Source organism: Eleutherodactylus coqui, chromosome 9 (genome assembly GCF_035609145.1).
Source record: "Eleutherodactylus coqui strain aEleCoq1 chromosome 9, aEleCoq1.hap1, whole genome shotgun sequence".
Classification (NCBI taxonomy): Eukaryota; Metazoa; Chordata; class Amphibia; order Anura; family Eleutherodactylidae; genus Eleutherodactylus; species Eleutherodactylus coqui.
In genome coordinates this window covers 22,033,244-22,049,482 of record NC_089845.1, presented here as the reverse complement: position 1 = coordinate 22,049,482, position 16,239 = coordinate 22,033,244, and the positions used below count along the sequence as shown (strand labels likewise).

General features: G+C 41.6%; 1 protein-coding gene across 1 annotated transcript in view; it reads right to left on the bottom strand.

Moving 5' to 3' along the window:
• The window catches only part of LOC136578756 (cadherin-9-like), a 128,124-nt gene extending 112,401 nt beyond the window's left edge, over positions 1-15,723 (bottom strand). The window contains exon 1 of the mRNA XM_066578925.1: positions 15,649-15,723. Within this exon, the coding sequence (XP_066435022.1) occupies positions 15,649-15,711 (63 nt within the window). The 5' untranslated portion in view covers positions 15,712-15,723. The remainder of the gene's footprint in view (positions 1-15,648) is intronic.
• Between the last annotated feature and the right edge of the window lie 516 nt (positions 15,724-16,239).

Genomic DNA, 16,239 nt, shown 5'->3' with positions numbered 1-16,239 from the left:
ACTGGGTGGGTCTGTAAATTCTATCAAACCCCTCCTCCAAGTAAGTGATTTTCACTTTTTATTCTCATATGTCCATCTAGTTCAGCTTATTGTCCCCCAATGTTTATCCAGAGGAAGGCAAAAAGAACCCAATGAGGTAGAAGCCAATTTTTCCCATTTCAGGGGAAACAAATCCTTCCTGACTCCAATCTAGCAATTGGAATGATCCCAGAATCAACAACACTTTTGAAGTTATTAATGATTATAACATATAATATTGTATCACTCAAGAAAGGCATCCCGACCCCTCTTGAACACTTTTATCAAGTTTTATCAAAAAGAAAGCATTCAAACTCTTAAAACAAGAAGGCAGTGAAGAAGCACTAAAGCGCTATAGAGGAAAAAAAATAATTCTGTAAAAAGCAAATAAAATCAGCGAAGATGGAGATAGAGAGACTTATTGCCAAGAGAGCAAAACAAACTCTAAACTGTTGTTGAACTATATAAACAGTAAAAAGATTAATAGTGAAAGTTTAAATAATGTAGGAAAAATTGCAGAGGCTGATGAAGAGAAAGCAAATCTAAAAAGTTTTTTACCAGTATATTCACTCAGGAAAATGAAATGTCAGGTGAAATGCAGAGAGATAAAGTAAAGTGAACACTCCGTTAAATCTCACCAGCCTCACCCAGGAACAAGTGCAGAGTTGCCTTAACAAAGATTGACATAGACTTATCGTCAGGTCCCAATGGCATACACCCCTAGATTCTAAGAGAATTAAGTAATGTGATAGACAGACCATTATAGTGTTAGCGTGATTTTCGCTATTCGATATACTGTGGGTGCCATATTAGATAGGAACAAAGTACAGGCTTGGAGAGCCTTTCAAAACCACACGTCTTACATCATGTGTGCCAAAAAGCTTCTGATGTATTAGCCGGGTAAAAGTTTATATAAGCTTTCAAATCAGGAAGTTAGGTAATTTAGGTTACAGCTACAGTTACATAATTTTGTGTGCTGATAGGTCATTCTCATAGGGAGGTATTTGTGAGGTAGCTGTGAGATCATTCACCCGGGAGGAGCTTCCCTTGAGCATGCTCTATTCATTTTTGACTTGTTGTCTGAAGGAAATACTTCCTGTTTCTCTCTCCAGACAGCCATTTCTTGTCCCTTTACACAAAGATATTCCTAGATAAGTTCTCTGCTGGTTAGAACCAGTTTGACCAGTTTATAGACACAAAGCACTGCTCTTTCAATTCTTGTGGAGGTGGGGGGGGTGATATTCCCTTTCTGAGAGGATAAGATTAGAGATACAATATAGCACCTTCACAGCTGATAAAAATACAGAAAATACAGACAAAATGGCAAACCTCTTAGCCATCTACCACAATAGTGACAAGGTCTATCCACTGGATTGGTGCATAATAAATGAGGTGCAATATTCAAAAAGGGTCATAAAAAGCAAAAATGGAAACTATTGGTTGCTTAGTATAACTTCTATTGTGAGTAAAATGCTTGAGGGTTTTCTGAAAGATGCTATATTGGAGTACCTCAAGGAAAATAGCTGTAGAGCTCCATATACATTTGGGTTTATAAGGGGTCACTTCTGTCAAACCAAGCTGATCAGCTTCTAAAAGAAGGTAAGTAGCAAACTTAACTGGGGGGAGTCATTGGATCCTTGATTTTCCCAAAGCATTTCATTATGTGCTGCGTAAAAGGTTAGTATATAAAATGAAAATGCTTAGTCTGAGCAAGAATGTGTGTAAGTGGGTAAGTAACTCAGTGCTAGAAAGCAGAGGGTGGTTATTAATGCTCCATACTCTGATTGGGTCACCAATACCAGTGAGGTACCTAAGGAGAATTGGGCCCTTTTATTTTTAATATATTAACCACATCAGGGAGGGATTGTACAGCAACACATCAATATGTACAGATGATACAAAAGTATATAAAGTAATTAGCACGAAAGAGGACAGTATATGGTTGCAAATGAATCTGGATAAGCTGGGGACTTGGATAAAAAGGTGGCAAATGATATGTAACACTACTAAATGTAAGGTTATGCACAGTAAAATACATGTTACCCTTACATGCTAAGTGGGAAAACACTGGGCAAAACTGACATGTAAAAGGACTTGAGGATTATAGTTAACTATAAACTTAACTGGAGCAACCAGTGTCAGGCAGCTGTCATAAAGGCAAATAGGATCATGGGGTGTATCAGAAGAGGTCATGGGGAACATGATGAGATCATTGTTCTTCCTCTTTACAAATCACTGGTCAGACCACACATGGATTACTATGTACAGCTTTGGCACCAGTACTCAAGAAAACCATATCTGAGATTGTGCACAAATTATCAAATGGAAAAAGATGAGCAGCACTCCCAAAGAATAAAAAGCGTGGAACAAACTCACTTGGTGTAATAAGGTCATCATGGGAAACCGAGGTCAGCCCCTGAACCTTACAGCCACGATAGCCTAGTGTTATGAAACCCAAAGGGTAAAGAGAATGTCCCTTCCATTCAGGACACCCAATTCTGGAGAGCACCAAGGAGAATGGGTAAAAAGCATAAAATATGGATTGTGCTTAGGGAGTAAATCTCTAGCTGGTGATAGTGATATAGATAAAATAGAACATTCACTTACTTCACCAGTGCAGAATGTGAGACCAAACGTAGTCACCACAACCCCCTGTAGCCAAGAGAAATTGCAAAACCAAATAACACAAATACTGGCAAGCAGTAAAGATTTTCATCGATTTATTTCAAGAGATAACAGAGGTACAACTCTGCAATGCATTTTGCATGGAATGCATCAAAAGCCCCCCAATATCAAACATTTATAAGAGACAAAAAAGTGCTGCATTTATAATGCCAATTAAACATTTTGTTCGTTAATGGCAGAGGTAATTAGCGCTCGATGTTGCATGGCATTGCACACTAAAGCCCGGAAATGTATGCTGGAGCGGAAGAGCTCGCCAGACTGGAAGTCACATGTGTATTCCACTGGTCTGCATTCCAACAATCAGATGTGATGAAGGAGCGCTTAGCAAAGATTAACCAAGCGAACTAATCACCAAATTGACCACAGGGGCGAATAAAACAAATGAATGTGTATTGTCATATGTATACTTAAAATAGAACAGAGTAAATCAATCCCCCAATAAAAACACACACACATATATAGACATATTTACATATAAAAGTATACATAGATGTTCATAAAATATAAGATGAATAGTGGAATGCTAGTGAACTATTAGTGGTTGTGAAATAAAAAGGCAAAACTGCCAACTTCTATGATGAAGATAATAAAAGTGATACAAATGCAATTAAAACCCATTAGTGATACTAAAATAATGTGCAACAGTAGACATTATGCAATTATACATGACAGAATAAAATGTAAACTACAAAAAAATATGGTGGAAGGCTAAAAATAATAAATAAATAGCGCAAATGAGTAATAGGTCATATAACAAAACATAGAAAACTTGTGAAGTGATAAGAACAAGGGTAGCATCAATGTTAATAACTAGAGATGAGCGAGCACCAAAATGCTCGAGTGCTCGTTACTCGAGTCGAACTTTCAGTGATGCTCGAGAGTTCGTTTCGAGTAACGAACCCCATTGAAGTCATTTTTGTATATGACTGGTGCTCCGCTAAGGTTTTCATTTGTGAAAATCTTAGCAAATCACCAAAGTCATGTAAAAAACACAGAAATGGATAGGGCAGGCGAGGGGCAACATGCAGGGCTGCATTTCGGGCTCCGAGGTTCCACTATTAAGCCACAATAGTGGCAAGAGTGAGACACCCCCCCTCCCTCACTGTCAGCATAATGATCGTTCTCCTCTGCCACAGCTGTAACAGCTGTGGCAGAGAAGAACGATGTTAGCCCATTGAATTCAATGGAGCCGGCAATACAGCTGGCTCCATTAAAAGCAATGGGCTACCGGCGAGCGCGGGATGAATTTTCGGGAAGGGCTTAAAAATATAAGCCCTTACCTGAAAAAGAAAGATTTTAGTGTAAAAAAGAATAAAAATGCAGGCATTCTCTTCAATGGAGCCGCTGCTGCTGCCGGCGACTCGATTGAAGACAATGGTCCGCTGGCACACCTGAATTCTTTTTCAGGGAAGGGCTTTACATATAAGCCATTCCCTGGAAATGAATTAAAAGTGATTTAAAAAACAAAAAAAAATAGATACTCACCTCCCTTCAGCTGCCGGGCACAGCCACGTCTTCTCCTGCTGTCCCCTGCACTGTGGTGCTGAACTGCTGTCATTCAGCTGAGAGCTGCGCTGAGCCAATCAGAGGCAGCACTCACTCACCCATTCATGAATTCGTGTGAGATCTGCCTCTGATTGGTCAGGCTGTGACCAATCAGAGGGAGCTCATTCAGGAGGTGGGGATTTTAAATCCCCGGCTGCTGAATACTACAGAGAGCAGTTCAGGAGAAATGCCAGCTGGCCGCAGCTGAACTCTGTCTGCCGGGACCAGGAGAGTATATATATTTTTTTTATTTTTACACATTTCTGGATGAATTGCAGGGAAGGGCTTATATATTTAAGCCCTTCCTGAAAATTCATTGTGCGATCGCCGGCAGCCTATTGCTTTCAATGGAGCCGGCTGTATTGCCGGCTCCATTGAATTCAATGGGCTAACATCGTTCTGCCGGGACAAGGTGAGTATATTTTTTTTTACTTTTTACACATTTTAGGATGATTTTCAGGTAAGGGCTTATATTTTTAAGCCCTTCCCGAAAAGTCATCCCGCGCTCGCCGTCAGCCCATTGCTTTCAATGGAGCCGGCTGTATTGCAGTAAGAGACTGTACACATTTATTGTAGCTATTCTTCTGTTCTTGTGACTGTGTTCACCAAGTGTGAGAGAAACCCTTAAGTAGTCTACTTCTTCTAGAGACTGTAAGCATTGTGTTTATGAACCACTTAAAGTGACAGTAACTGTTCATTGTGTTGAGCCTCTAAGGAAGAAAAATTAACAAAACGTGTATGAGACATTCCAGCAAGGCATAATACCCCTCATCAGTTCCTATATTTTGCTAAATGTGTGAAGAGTGCAATATTGTTGTGCTGTACAGTAGTGCATAGCAAGAGAAATCAGGACATTGGTGCAGAAGGTGTATATTAGCATGTGCCTGGTACATTGTGCAATGAAAGATGTTGTGTAGGTGAAAAACAAAATTGGCTACAGAATATGTGTAAAAATAGAAAAAAATAAAAATTTGCCTTTTACATTCGCCCACTGCTCCCACGCCAGTATCCCAAGATTTTACATTAAACAAAACAGTATTTATTTTTTCTTGTCACTATCTATAGTTCAACAATAATCCTAAAATATTGCAATGTTCATGTTAAGCATTGAACCTCACTATTGGCAGACATCCCCGGTACCGAAAGATCAATTCGCAGCAGTTATATAATTAGGAGAGGAGATCCCTCTTCCTTTGTTAACACTCCTTAAGTGCCACACTGAGTATTAGGAGCACAGTTATCTCTCACATAAGCAGGGCGCGTGTTAACTATCACCAAGACGTACCATAATGCTGGAGTGTGGCTTGGATATATCAGTCACAATAAAATAGTAACATAGTTTGTAAGGTGAAATAAAACCTACAGTATGTTCATCATGTTTGTGCCTATTGCACTGCAGAGTTATCCTGAGGAAGGTAAAAAAAGACCTTTGAAAAAAAAGCCAATTGCTTTAATATTCTAAATCGCTCAATCACAATAAATCCCTGGATCAACAGCATCATAGTCTCCAGTTCTCTTGTCACTATGACTTGTAATACTATCACACACAAAAAAGATCTCCAGGCCCATTTGAACTTTTTTAGTGAATTCACCATGACAAGTATATCATAAGCATCCCTTTATAGTCTCACTGCTCTTACAGTAAAGAACCCCCTACTATGTTGGTGGAGAAATCATATTTCATCTATTCCTATTGGATGTTTCCTTATTGTAGTTACAATCTCAGGTGTAAACAGAACGGTAGAGAGATGATCAGCAGAGATTCTCATTAACCCCCGATATACTCATACATATTTATTAGTCTGCCCCTCAACAGTCTGTGTTGTAAGCAAAAAGCGCTGCTGAATATGTTGGCGCAATATAAATAAAGCTTATTATTAAATAATCCTAGTTGTGATGCTTTCTCTGGGTACTGTTCTCGCTCAACCTCTGATATCTCTTGGTGCACAAAGTGTACACAAAATCCCGTGACTTGTGATTTGTAAAGTCGAAGAACTACAGTATATTTTGTCCCATGCACCTATACCTCTTTTGGTGCACCCCATGATGCTATTTGTTAAAGGGGTTGTCCCGCGGCAGCAAGTGGGTCTATACACTTCTGTATGGCCATATTAATGCACTTTGTAATGTACATTGTGCATTAATTATGAGCCATACAGAAGTTATCAAAAGTTTTATACTTACCTGCTCCGTTGCTGGCGTCCTCGTCTCCATGGTGCCGACTAATTTTCGGCCTCCGATGGCCAAATTAGCCGCGCTTGCGCAGTCCGGGTCTTCTGCTCTCTTCAATGCAGCCGCTCGTGCAGAATGCCGGCTCCGTGTAGCTCCGCCCCGTCACGTGCCGATTCCAGCCAATCAGGAGGCTGGAATCGGCAATGGACCGCACAGAACAGCTGCAGTCCACGGAGGGAGCAGACCCCGGCGGCCATCTTCAGCAGGTGAGTATGAAGACGCAGGACCGCCGGGATTCAGGTAAGCACTCTCCGGTTTGTTTTTTTAACCCCTGCATCGGGGTTGTCTCGCGCCGAACGGGGGGGGGGGGGGGGGGTTAAAAAAAAAAAAACCCGTTTCGGCGCGGGACAACCCCTTTAAGTTTGCTGTCAATTAAAATTCCTGAGTCCTTTCCTGTGTCATTTTCCCATTTAACATATAAGGTTGCCATGTAATTCCCCTTATCATGTGCATAAGCTGATACTTCTCAGTGCTAAACTTCATTTGCCACTTTTCTGCACAAAAATGTATTTATTCGGAGCCTAATATGTCTTTGTGTAAATTCCCTTACACAGTTGAGTATCATGCATAAAAATGTATATTTCAGTATGCAATCTCTGTACATTAGCGTAGTAAATAAACATGGGACCTGTTACTGGCTTGTGCTACGCCACTACTAATATGAACATATGAATATTCTGAATTAGGTTATCAACGAAACATCACAAATTTTGTAGCCATCTGATTCGATTTTGTATTCTAATATCTAGATGTACAAAAACAAAAATTCCTACAGACACAATGATAGAGTATCTAATAATATCATGGCACTGTGCATTTATGGGAAACTGTGCTTAGAATATTTTGGAATATTAGTTATATAAAAGCTTCAGGTTAAACAAATGATTTTTATAATCTTTTAGCGAGACCTTATGAGTCATATGAGCTAAAATATTACATTACCAATGCAACCTGTTCATAATAATTGATCTTTACGATGTAATAAGACTTTGGCATTGGACTGTTCAATTTGGCAGTTCTGCTTGGATAGTATATTAGTCTACATAACAGTCAGTTCATGCATTCAGTTTAGCATGTTTCATTAGAAATTAGTAGCAACTGAGAATCATGAGATGTTCTTGTTAAATCATTGCAATCCTCATCATTTATTCCTATTATCATTATCACTAATATTACTACTGTCATCCTTTGAAGCGCGCACATTTGTGCTATTCAGTACACTGTCAAAATAATGGTTTGATTTATAATACAAGAATTATAGAAGCTGTTTCTCAATAATTGATAAGATAAGTATTGCTATACTATTATGAATATACCATTAAACTTCTCCCCCTTTTCTCGTGAAGTCCACCCCTGCTTTAGGTCTTATGTATGTTGGCCCACTTCTTCATAAAGACCAATCCTCTAGAAAAGCATTTTCACTGCAATTTTTGGTGTTTTTTTCCTACTTATCAAAAATGTTATTTAACCTTTAGAAAATACATCAAAGCCACAGAAATTAAGGAGAATGTTTGTAGCAAAAGAATATTTTCTGTCAGATGACTAATGTGAAGCTTATTTGCATTCTAAACACGGATATGCTGATTTTCTTTCAAATAGCACCTTCACCTTTCAAGGCACAGAAGAATTGGATTATTGCATACAAAAAAAATGTAAAAATCCAATATACAAACATAAAAAAGATGTGTGCCCATGAATGCAAGTAATCAAGACCATGGAGGGACACTAATTAGAAAGGCGTATTTTTTAAATACAATATATGGAAAACATATATTTTCTAGTATGTGTAGATACAATATATATATTTATAGTACTGTGTAGAGATGAGCGAGCATACTCGTCCGAGCTCGATGCTCGTTCGAGTATTAGGGTGCTCGAGATGCTCGTTACTCGAGACGAGCACCACGCGGTACTCGTCTCGATTAAACGAGCACTGACCATTGAATTCAATGGAGCCGGCAATACAGCCGGCTCTATTGAAAGCAATGGGATGCCGGCGTACGCGGGATGAATTGTCGGGAAGAGCTTAAATATATAAGCCCTTCCCTGCAATTCATCTAGAAATGTGTAAAAATAAAAAATATATATATACTCACCTGGTCCCGGCAGAACGATGTTAGCCCATTGAATTCAATGGAGCCGGCAATACAGCCGACTCCATTGAAAGCAATGGGCTGCCGGCGATCGCGGGATGAATTGTCGGGAAGGGGTTAAATATATAAGCCCTTCCCTGCAATTCATCCAGAAATGTGTAAAAATAAAAAATATATATATACTTACCTGGTCCCGGCAGACGGAGTTCAGCGCGGCAGGCTGCAGTTCTCCTGAACTGCTCTGAACAGCTGTGAGTAGTATTCAGCAGCCGGGGATTTAAAATCCCCGCCTGCTGAATGAGAGGCCTCTGATTGGTCAGAGCCTGACCAATCAGAGGCATTCCTCACTCACACCCATTCATGAATTCATGAATGGGTGAGTGAGGGCTGCCTCTGATTGGCTCAGGGGCAGCTCTCAGCTGTCCCTGAGCTGAGCCAATCAGAGGCAGCCCTCACTCACCCATTCATGAATTCATGAATGGGTGTGAGTGAGGGATGCCTCTGATTGGTCAGGCTGTGACCAATCAGAGGCATCTCATTCAGCAGGCGGGGATTTTAAATCCCCGGCTGCTGAATACTACTCACAGCTGTTCAGAGCAGTTCAGGAGAACTGCAGCCTGCCGCGCTGAACTCCGTCTGCCGGGACCAGGTAAGTATATATATATTTTTTATTTTTACACATTTCTGGATGAATTGCAGGGAAGGGTTTATATATTTAACCCCTTCCCGACAATTCATCCCGCGATCGCCGGCAGCCCATTGCTTTCAATGGAGTCGGCTGTATTGCCGGCTCCATCGAATTCAATGGGCTAACATCGTTCTGCCGGGACCAGGTAAGTATATATATATTTTTTATTTTTACACATTTCTGGATGAATTGTAGGGAAGGGCTTATATATTTAAGCCCTTCCCGACAATTCATCCCGCGTACGCCGGCAACCCATTGCTTTCAATAGAGCCGGCTGTATTGCCGGCTCCATTGAATTCAATGGGCTAACATCGTTCTTCTCTGCCACAGCTGTTACAGCTTTGGCAGAGGAGAACGATCTTTACGCTGACAGTGGTGGTGGGGGGTCTCACTCTTGCCGCTATTGTGGCTTAATAGTGGGACCTGGGAACTTGAGATGCAGCCCAAAATGTAGCTCCTCGCCTGCCCTATTCGTTTCTGTGTCGTTTCCATCACTTTCTTGTGTTTTGCAGATTTTCACAAATGAAAACCTTAGCGAGCATCGGCGATATACAAAAATGCTCGAGTCACCCATTGACTTCAATGGGGTTCGTTACTCGAAACGAACTCTCGAGCATCACTGAAAGTTCGACTCGAGTAACGAGCACCCGAGCATTTTGGTGCTCGCTCATCTCTAGTACTGTGTAAACGTTTTAGGCAGGTGTAGAAAAAATGCTGCAAAGTAAGACTTTTTTTCAAAAATAGAAGGCCCCTGGCTCCGGATTTCATTCTGCAGCAGGGCAATGGCCTCCAATATAAAACCAATGTTACTATGAATCATACTCAGTGTCAAGAAAAGAAAAGAGTCCTAGAAGTAATTATACGGCCCCACTAGGCTTGGACTGGCCCACAAGGGAACAGGTGGGCCCTGGCCAAGATTGGGTCCCCAGCTCCCTACAAATAGCAAATGACACAGTCCACTATACCGCACCTTAGATAGCCTGTATATCCATATAATAAACTGCCAAGTTTCTTTTTCTATAGATGCTGGTTGAGATGACATGTAGGCACAGTTGCATTGCAGGGTATATCCTCCCTCCCTGGGTCCCCCATCATCACAGTGAGCTATAACTCCCAGCATGCCCTGACAGTTGTGGACCTTCAGGTTCTTGCAAGGAGTTGTACTATTCACACAGTTTGCATTCCACAAGGAACCCTGTGAAGGGTGTGGTGACATGAAAACTATGCTGACATGATATTCTACTGCAAATTGGAACAGCTTCCAAATTGACTGTTAATGGGCACACGGTTTTGTGGATAAAACTGCTGTTCATATGCAAAATCACACAAGCATTAAAAATCAATTTATGCTCAGTTTTGTGATAAAACCGCATGTCAGTGCACTTTTCGGCCATGCTGTAGCTATTACATGTGATCAATTCTAAGCGCAAAAGAATTAGCGTCCAAATTTTACGTACATAATCTAAATCTCTCACTTCCCAATGTCATAGAAACATGAAATTTGGCACGAGCATTGACTATGTCATAAATAGGAAAAGTTAATGGGTCCCAACTCGATTATTTAATTCTTAGCGCAAAAGAATTACTGTCCAAATTTTACGTATGGAATCTAATTCTCTCACTTCCTGATGTCATTTTATATAAAGGAAACGTTGCATGGTTACCTCCACGTGGTGTTTCCTGGGCAACGCAGAGAACTATGCAAAATGGTGAACATATGTTTTTCCGGTATCTCTAAAGTAACCACGACTTCATAAGATTTTCCGTGTGAACACCAGATAAACACCAGTACCAAATCAACTCGGGCGAAGCCGGATATATCAGGTAGTGCTTAATATGGATGAGTGTCCCATCCCAAGTGGGGTTTACAGACCCAAACTGTCAGCATCACAGATTTCTACAATGTCAACAGTTCAGATTGGTAAACACCACAATCAAGGTGGGACACATATCTGGATTGGAATGATAGTTCTATTGTCCTCTTGATAGGTAAAATTTTGTCTATAGGATCATCAAAGCAGATGATGTGACATTTGACAGAAATAATAGAGCTGCACGTGAATTGTATGTCTAAAGATGTCATTTGTAAGGATCCATATGTGTTGTTTGGAGTACATAGGCACAAATACATAAGAACTTTGCCAAAGAACTGGAAAACTGATAGGCCACACATACATGAGGTTCACAATTGTAATTGCCAAAGGCAAAAAGTACCCACAGGTAATATCCCATAAAATATAATATTTTATTATTCAAAAACACAAGACAACATTAAATAATATTTAAAAAGGGGGAAAATGGTGGTGGCAAATCAAATGTCACCAGCAGTCATCAGTTAGTATCATGTGTGTAATTGTGCATATACACACTAAAACATAGGCCTGGTTGGCCAACTTCCAGAAGCCTATGTACAGATTAATAAGTCAGAACCACCAAAACCCTATTAGGGCAAACTCGTCTATATGCGCTAAAAAAACCCACGTCTGATAAAACCATTGGTTTCCTATGGTGTGTTCACATGTGCGTCTTTTACAGGCACAAAATACTCACATCTGCAAAATATAGGACATCCGTGCGCTGGGAAGGTCCGTGCTGCGCGTAAAGGTTTCCCGCAGGGAGTCCACTCGTCACTGAACACTGTGACAGCACTGTCACAGTGTTCAGTAACAAGCAAATTCACCGCGGGGATGAAGGAATCCCCTGTCACAGCTGTCAAAGCTGTGACAAAGGACTGCGAAGCCTTCCCATTGCTTTCAATGGGGCCGGTGCTACTGCTGCCAGCCCCATTGAAAGCAATGGGATGCAGACAACCCCCGCAGTGATTTTTAGGGAAGGGCTAGAAATATAAGTCCTTCCCTGAAAATCATCCCTAGCTGCTGTAAAAAATAAAAAAATACATACATCACCTCTCCGCCGTTGTGCAGCTCTGGCGCGTCTTCTCTCTGGCTTCCCCGACACTCTTCTGAAGCTTTTTCTTCTGCTGGGGATTTAAAAATCCCAATCTCCTGAAAAGGCTGTGTCTGATTGGCTGAGCGCTCAGCCAATCATAGGCAGTGCTAAGCCATTCATTGAATTCAGTTTGCCGGAGAGCCAGAGAAAAGACGTGCCAGAGATGGACAGCATCGGAGAGTTGATGTATATATTTTTTCAAGCAGCTAGGGCTTATTTTCATGGAAGGGCTTATATTTAAAGCCCTTCCCTGAAAATCATTGCAGATATTGCCTGCATCCCATTGCTTTCAGTGGAGCCAGGGGGTTCGGTCACGCGCATTTTTAACATGCGTGGTGCACATTTTTTTGCGCACATAGCTTATGTGCGCCAAAAAAAAACGCTCATCAGATTGAGCCCTTAAAATGTAATTTATAGTCCTGGTTGGTGTACCCCTAAGGACGCCGCAAGGCGAAACATGTCTGGCTGGCTATAGATTAGATTTTAATCAGAACTAATTAAAGGGGTATTCTGGGACTATTGATGACCTTTTTTGGGTATAGGTCATCAATAGTTGATTGCTGTCAATGCAGCAGAGCCAGACATTGGCATGGGTGGTCAGGGCCAAAGGTGTAATAGCCAGTTTCACTTCCATTGAAATCAATTGGTACAACGCCCTCTATTACACTTCCAGTTCTTCATTGCAGTCAGAGCTGGAAGTATAATAGAGGCGTTGCTCCTTCTGATTTCAATAGGAATGAAGCTCCGTTGAATTCACAGTGGGCCAGACAATCAGCTGACCTGGGGAGTATGCAAGCAGCGGATCCTGCCGATCGACTATCAGTGACCTATGCTGAGGTCCCTAAAACTGCTTAAAACACAACAACAAAAGATGCATTGTGAAATCAGCATAGGGCTTCTACAAACAAGCGATTTTGAGTGCGTTTTAGGCCGGTGAGGGGGAAGGAAGGGGGGAACTGCTTAGATGGAAGTGTATAATGCCGGCCGATATACGCTTGTGTAAATAAGCCCTTAATCGATAACACAAGGACTATTTACATGTACCGCGCTGATGTGAACGGGCCCAGAAGCATAGAAAAGTACAGTAGAATGCATGGATACACGCGATAGCCAGCAAGAGCGCTCCCTTTACAGCCCAATTACATCACACCATCGCGAGTATATCTCTGCATATGCTGATCTGCAGGGGCCCTAATAGTATGCTGTCATATTGCAGATTCATGTTGCTTTCACACGGACAGGATCCGCTGCAGAATTTCCACCAGTGCAGCATTTATAGTACAAGCCATGTGGTGCAGAGAACTTCCACAACGGATTTGCGCTGATTTTATAAAACGCTGCAGATTCTTCTTCTGCAGTATGTATATTTATGTATATCACAAGGGTTGAACTCTTCAGCTGTCCTGTAAGTGAAAACGCAGACGGCCGTGCTTTCAATGGGTTCTCACTTCTTTTTTCACAGGCACAAAAAAGTAGGACCTGCTCTATTTTGCGCGTATTTGCATGTAGAGGTCTATGGGAGGCGCACAAACACACGCAGCTATGCTCAAAGCGCTGCGCATACCGCGATCACCAGCATCTCTATTTAGACATTTAAAACAGGGCAGAGTAATTCCCGCGCCCATGGGAACAACCGTTGCCTGCACTAATACACAAGTATTCGCGCAGGCACAAGCGCAAAACACACTTGTTCTCTGCGCAAAAAAGTAGTTTTACGCTCATCTGTCGCCGGCCTCATTGTCTGCTTTTCACATAAGAAAATACTCAGCAAGTTCACAGCAAATCTGCACCAAATTAGCACAAAATTGTGTGTATTTCATGTGCATTTACAGCCGATATAAAACCCACAGCACAGGCCTGTGGATAAAATGTCTAAAATACCATCCACAATGCTTGTACCGCGAACGCTGCGGCTAATTCTGCTATGGAAAATCTACAGCATTTCTGACCAATGTGAAAATCCCCTAAAGGCTGCTTTCAGACAAGCGTGCTTTTATTCCATATTGGGTCTGTGTTTTGCATACAGCAATGGCTCCTTCACACAGGCGTATCTGTGCTTGCTTTTGCCCGTGGAAATACGCTCACGCAAACCTCAGACAATAGATCCGATTGTTTTCAATGGGTTTGCTCACATCGCTCATCAGGCAGGAAAATACGCAATGAGCTATATCTTTGTGTGCGCCAAAGGCATCATAGGAGTCTATAGCGGTGCGCACAAACTACACATGAGCATGCGACAAAAATGGCATAATTACACAGCCACCTGTTAGGATGCTATAAATTTTAAAGCTGATTGCAGGGAAGGCACGGCTGTAGAGATGAGCGAACATGCTCGTTTAGGACAATTACTCGATCGAGCATCGCTTTTTTCGAGTAACTGCCTACTCAGGCAAAAAGATTTGGGGGACGCCGGGGGGCGGCAGGGTGGAGCGGGGGTAGCAGGGGGGAGCAGGGGGAAGCTCTCTCTTTCTATCCCCCCCACTCCCCACCGCAACCCCCAGCTCACCCCTGGCGCCCCCGAATCTTTTCGCCCAATTAGGCAGTTACTCGAAAAAAGTGATGCTCGATCGAGTAATTGCTCTAAACGAGCACATCCGCTCATCTCTACACAGCTGCCATTTTGGAGATTGTTTAGGATAATGGAATTTAGGATTTTGGAAGCTCAACTGAGTTGAGATGGAGATGCTCATCAATTTAGTCAATTGAGCGGGGGACGGCACTCTGGGACACTAAAGGATGAACCTAAACTGCAGACTCCTCCTTCTAGGAACAACCTCCGCCATCTCATATGACGCCCAAATTAGAACGACAGCAACCACGGCAAAAGAACATCCTCGTCATCAGAAGACGTCTCCAACCTCAACTACTTTCTCCCAAACCCAGAAAGTGCCAGAAGCAACGCAGGATGGCGTCACGGCGCACATGTTGAATATTTATGGGTGATTACAGTGAGCTGGGTCAAAGATGACAGCATGATGTATTGCTAGCGTGTTTTTATGTGCGTGCTTATGTGCAGCTATTGCAAATGGAAAAATATATATACGCCATTACGTGGCTTGCTTACTGCACAAATACATGGCACAGAAGCGAGCGTATTTGCACATACGCTCATCCACAGGAGCCCTATGGCTGGCTTCACATGGGCGTTAGCGGATTTACATGTGCATTACAACACATTTTTGCGCAATTGTCTTTCCGTATTTTACTGCACACTGATGTGAAACTGGCCAGAAGCAGCAGAGATGAAGTCTAGAAATGTAAATCACTGGGCAATGATAGCAGCCAACAATTCTAACAAGAGCCATTTAATGTCTAGCATGAAGAACATTTCCCTCATAGCGCGATAATGAAGAACAGTATTCCCAATAATCCCCCGGAGTAATAATAGTAAGAAATTGGCAGATACATATTTTTTGCGCACTCTCCCGTACAACTTACCTTCCCAACGTACTGTGTGTCCGAACCTGTATACTCTTCAAGTAAAAAGAACTGATTCCACATCCAGCCTCGCTTTCTGCGCTGTAACACTTTTAAGCCATCTTGAGGTAAGCTGCGGCGGTTTCGATGCTTATATTCCACAGTTGTTTTATCCACAGGCGTTGTATATGCCATAAATATTAAATTTGCGCACATAATCAAAGACAAATTGTAACATGCCTTCATGGTTTTCCGGAGAACACTTTTGATTATTTTCGTAAAATATTTCTTTTTCAAGACTTGGCTTCTGAAAAAAAAGCAAAAAACAAAAGCAACTAAATATATGCATGAATAAGAAAAAACACCTTGGAAATAGCTTTTTCCAAAATTTGAGGTGTAATTGTCAAGTATAATGCAGCGCGCGTTATACTTGACAATTTACAAATATTCAAGTTCTTTTTTACATTGTCGTTGTTGTTGATCCTATACAGTCACATTTTATCCAAACTAAAAGATTTTTGGTGTTTTTAACTAAGTTTTTTTTCCTTTGTTTACATACATCTACTTGTAAACAAATGAAACAACAGTTACACGAAGGCTAGTTTCACACGG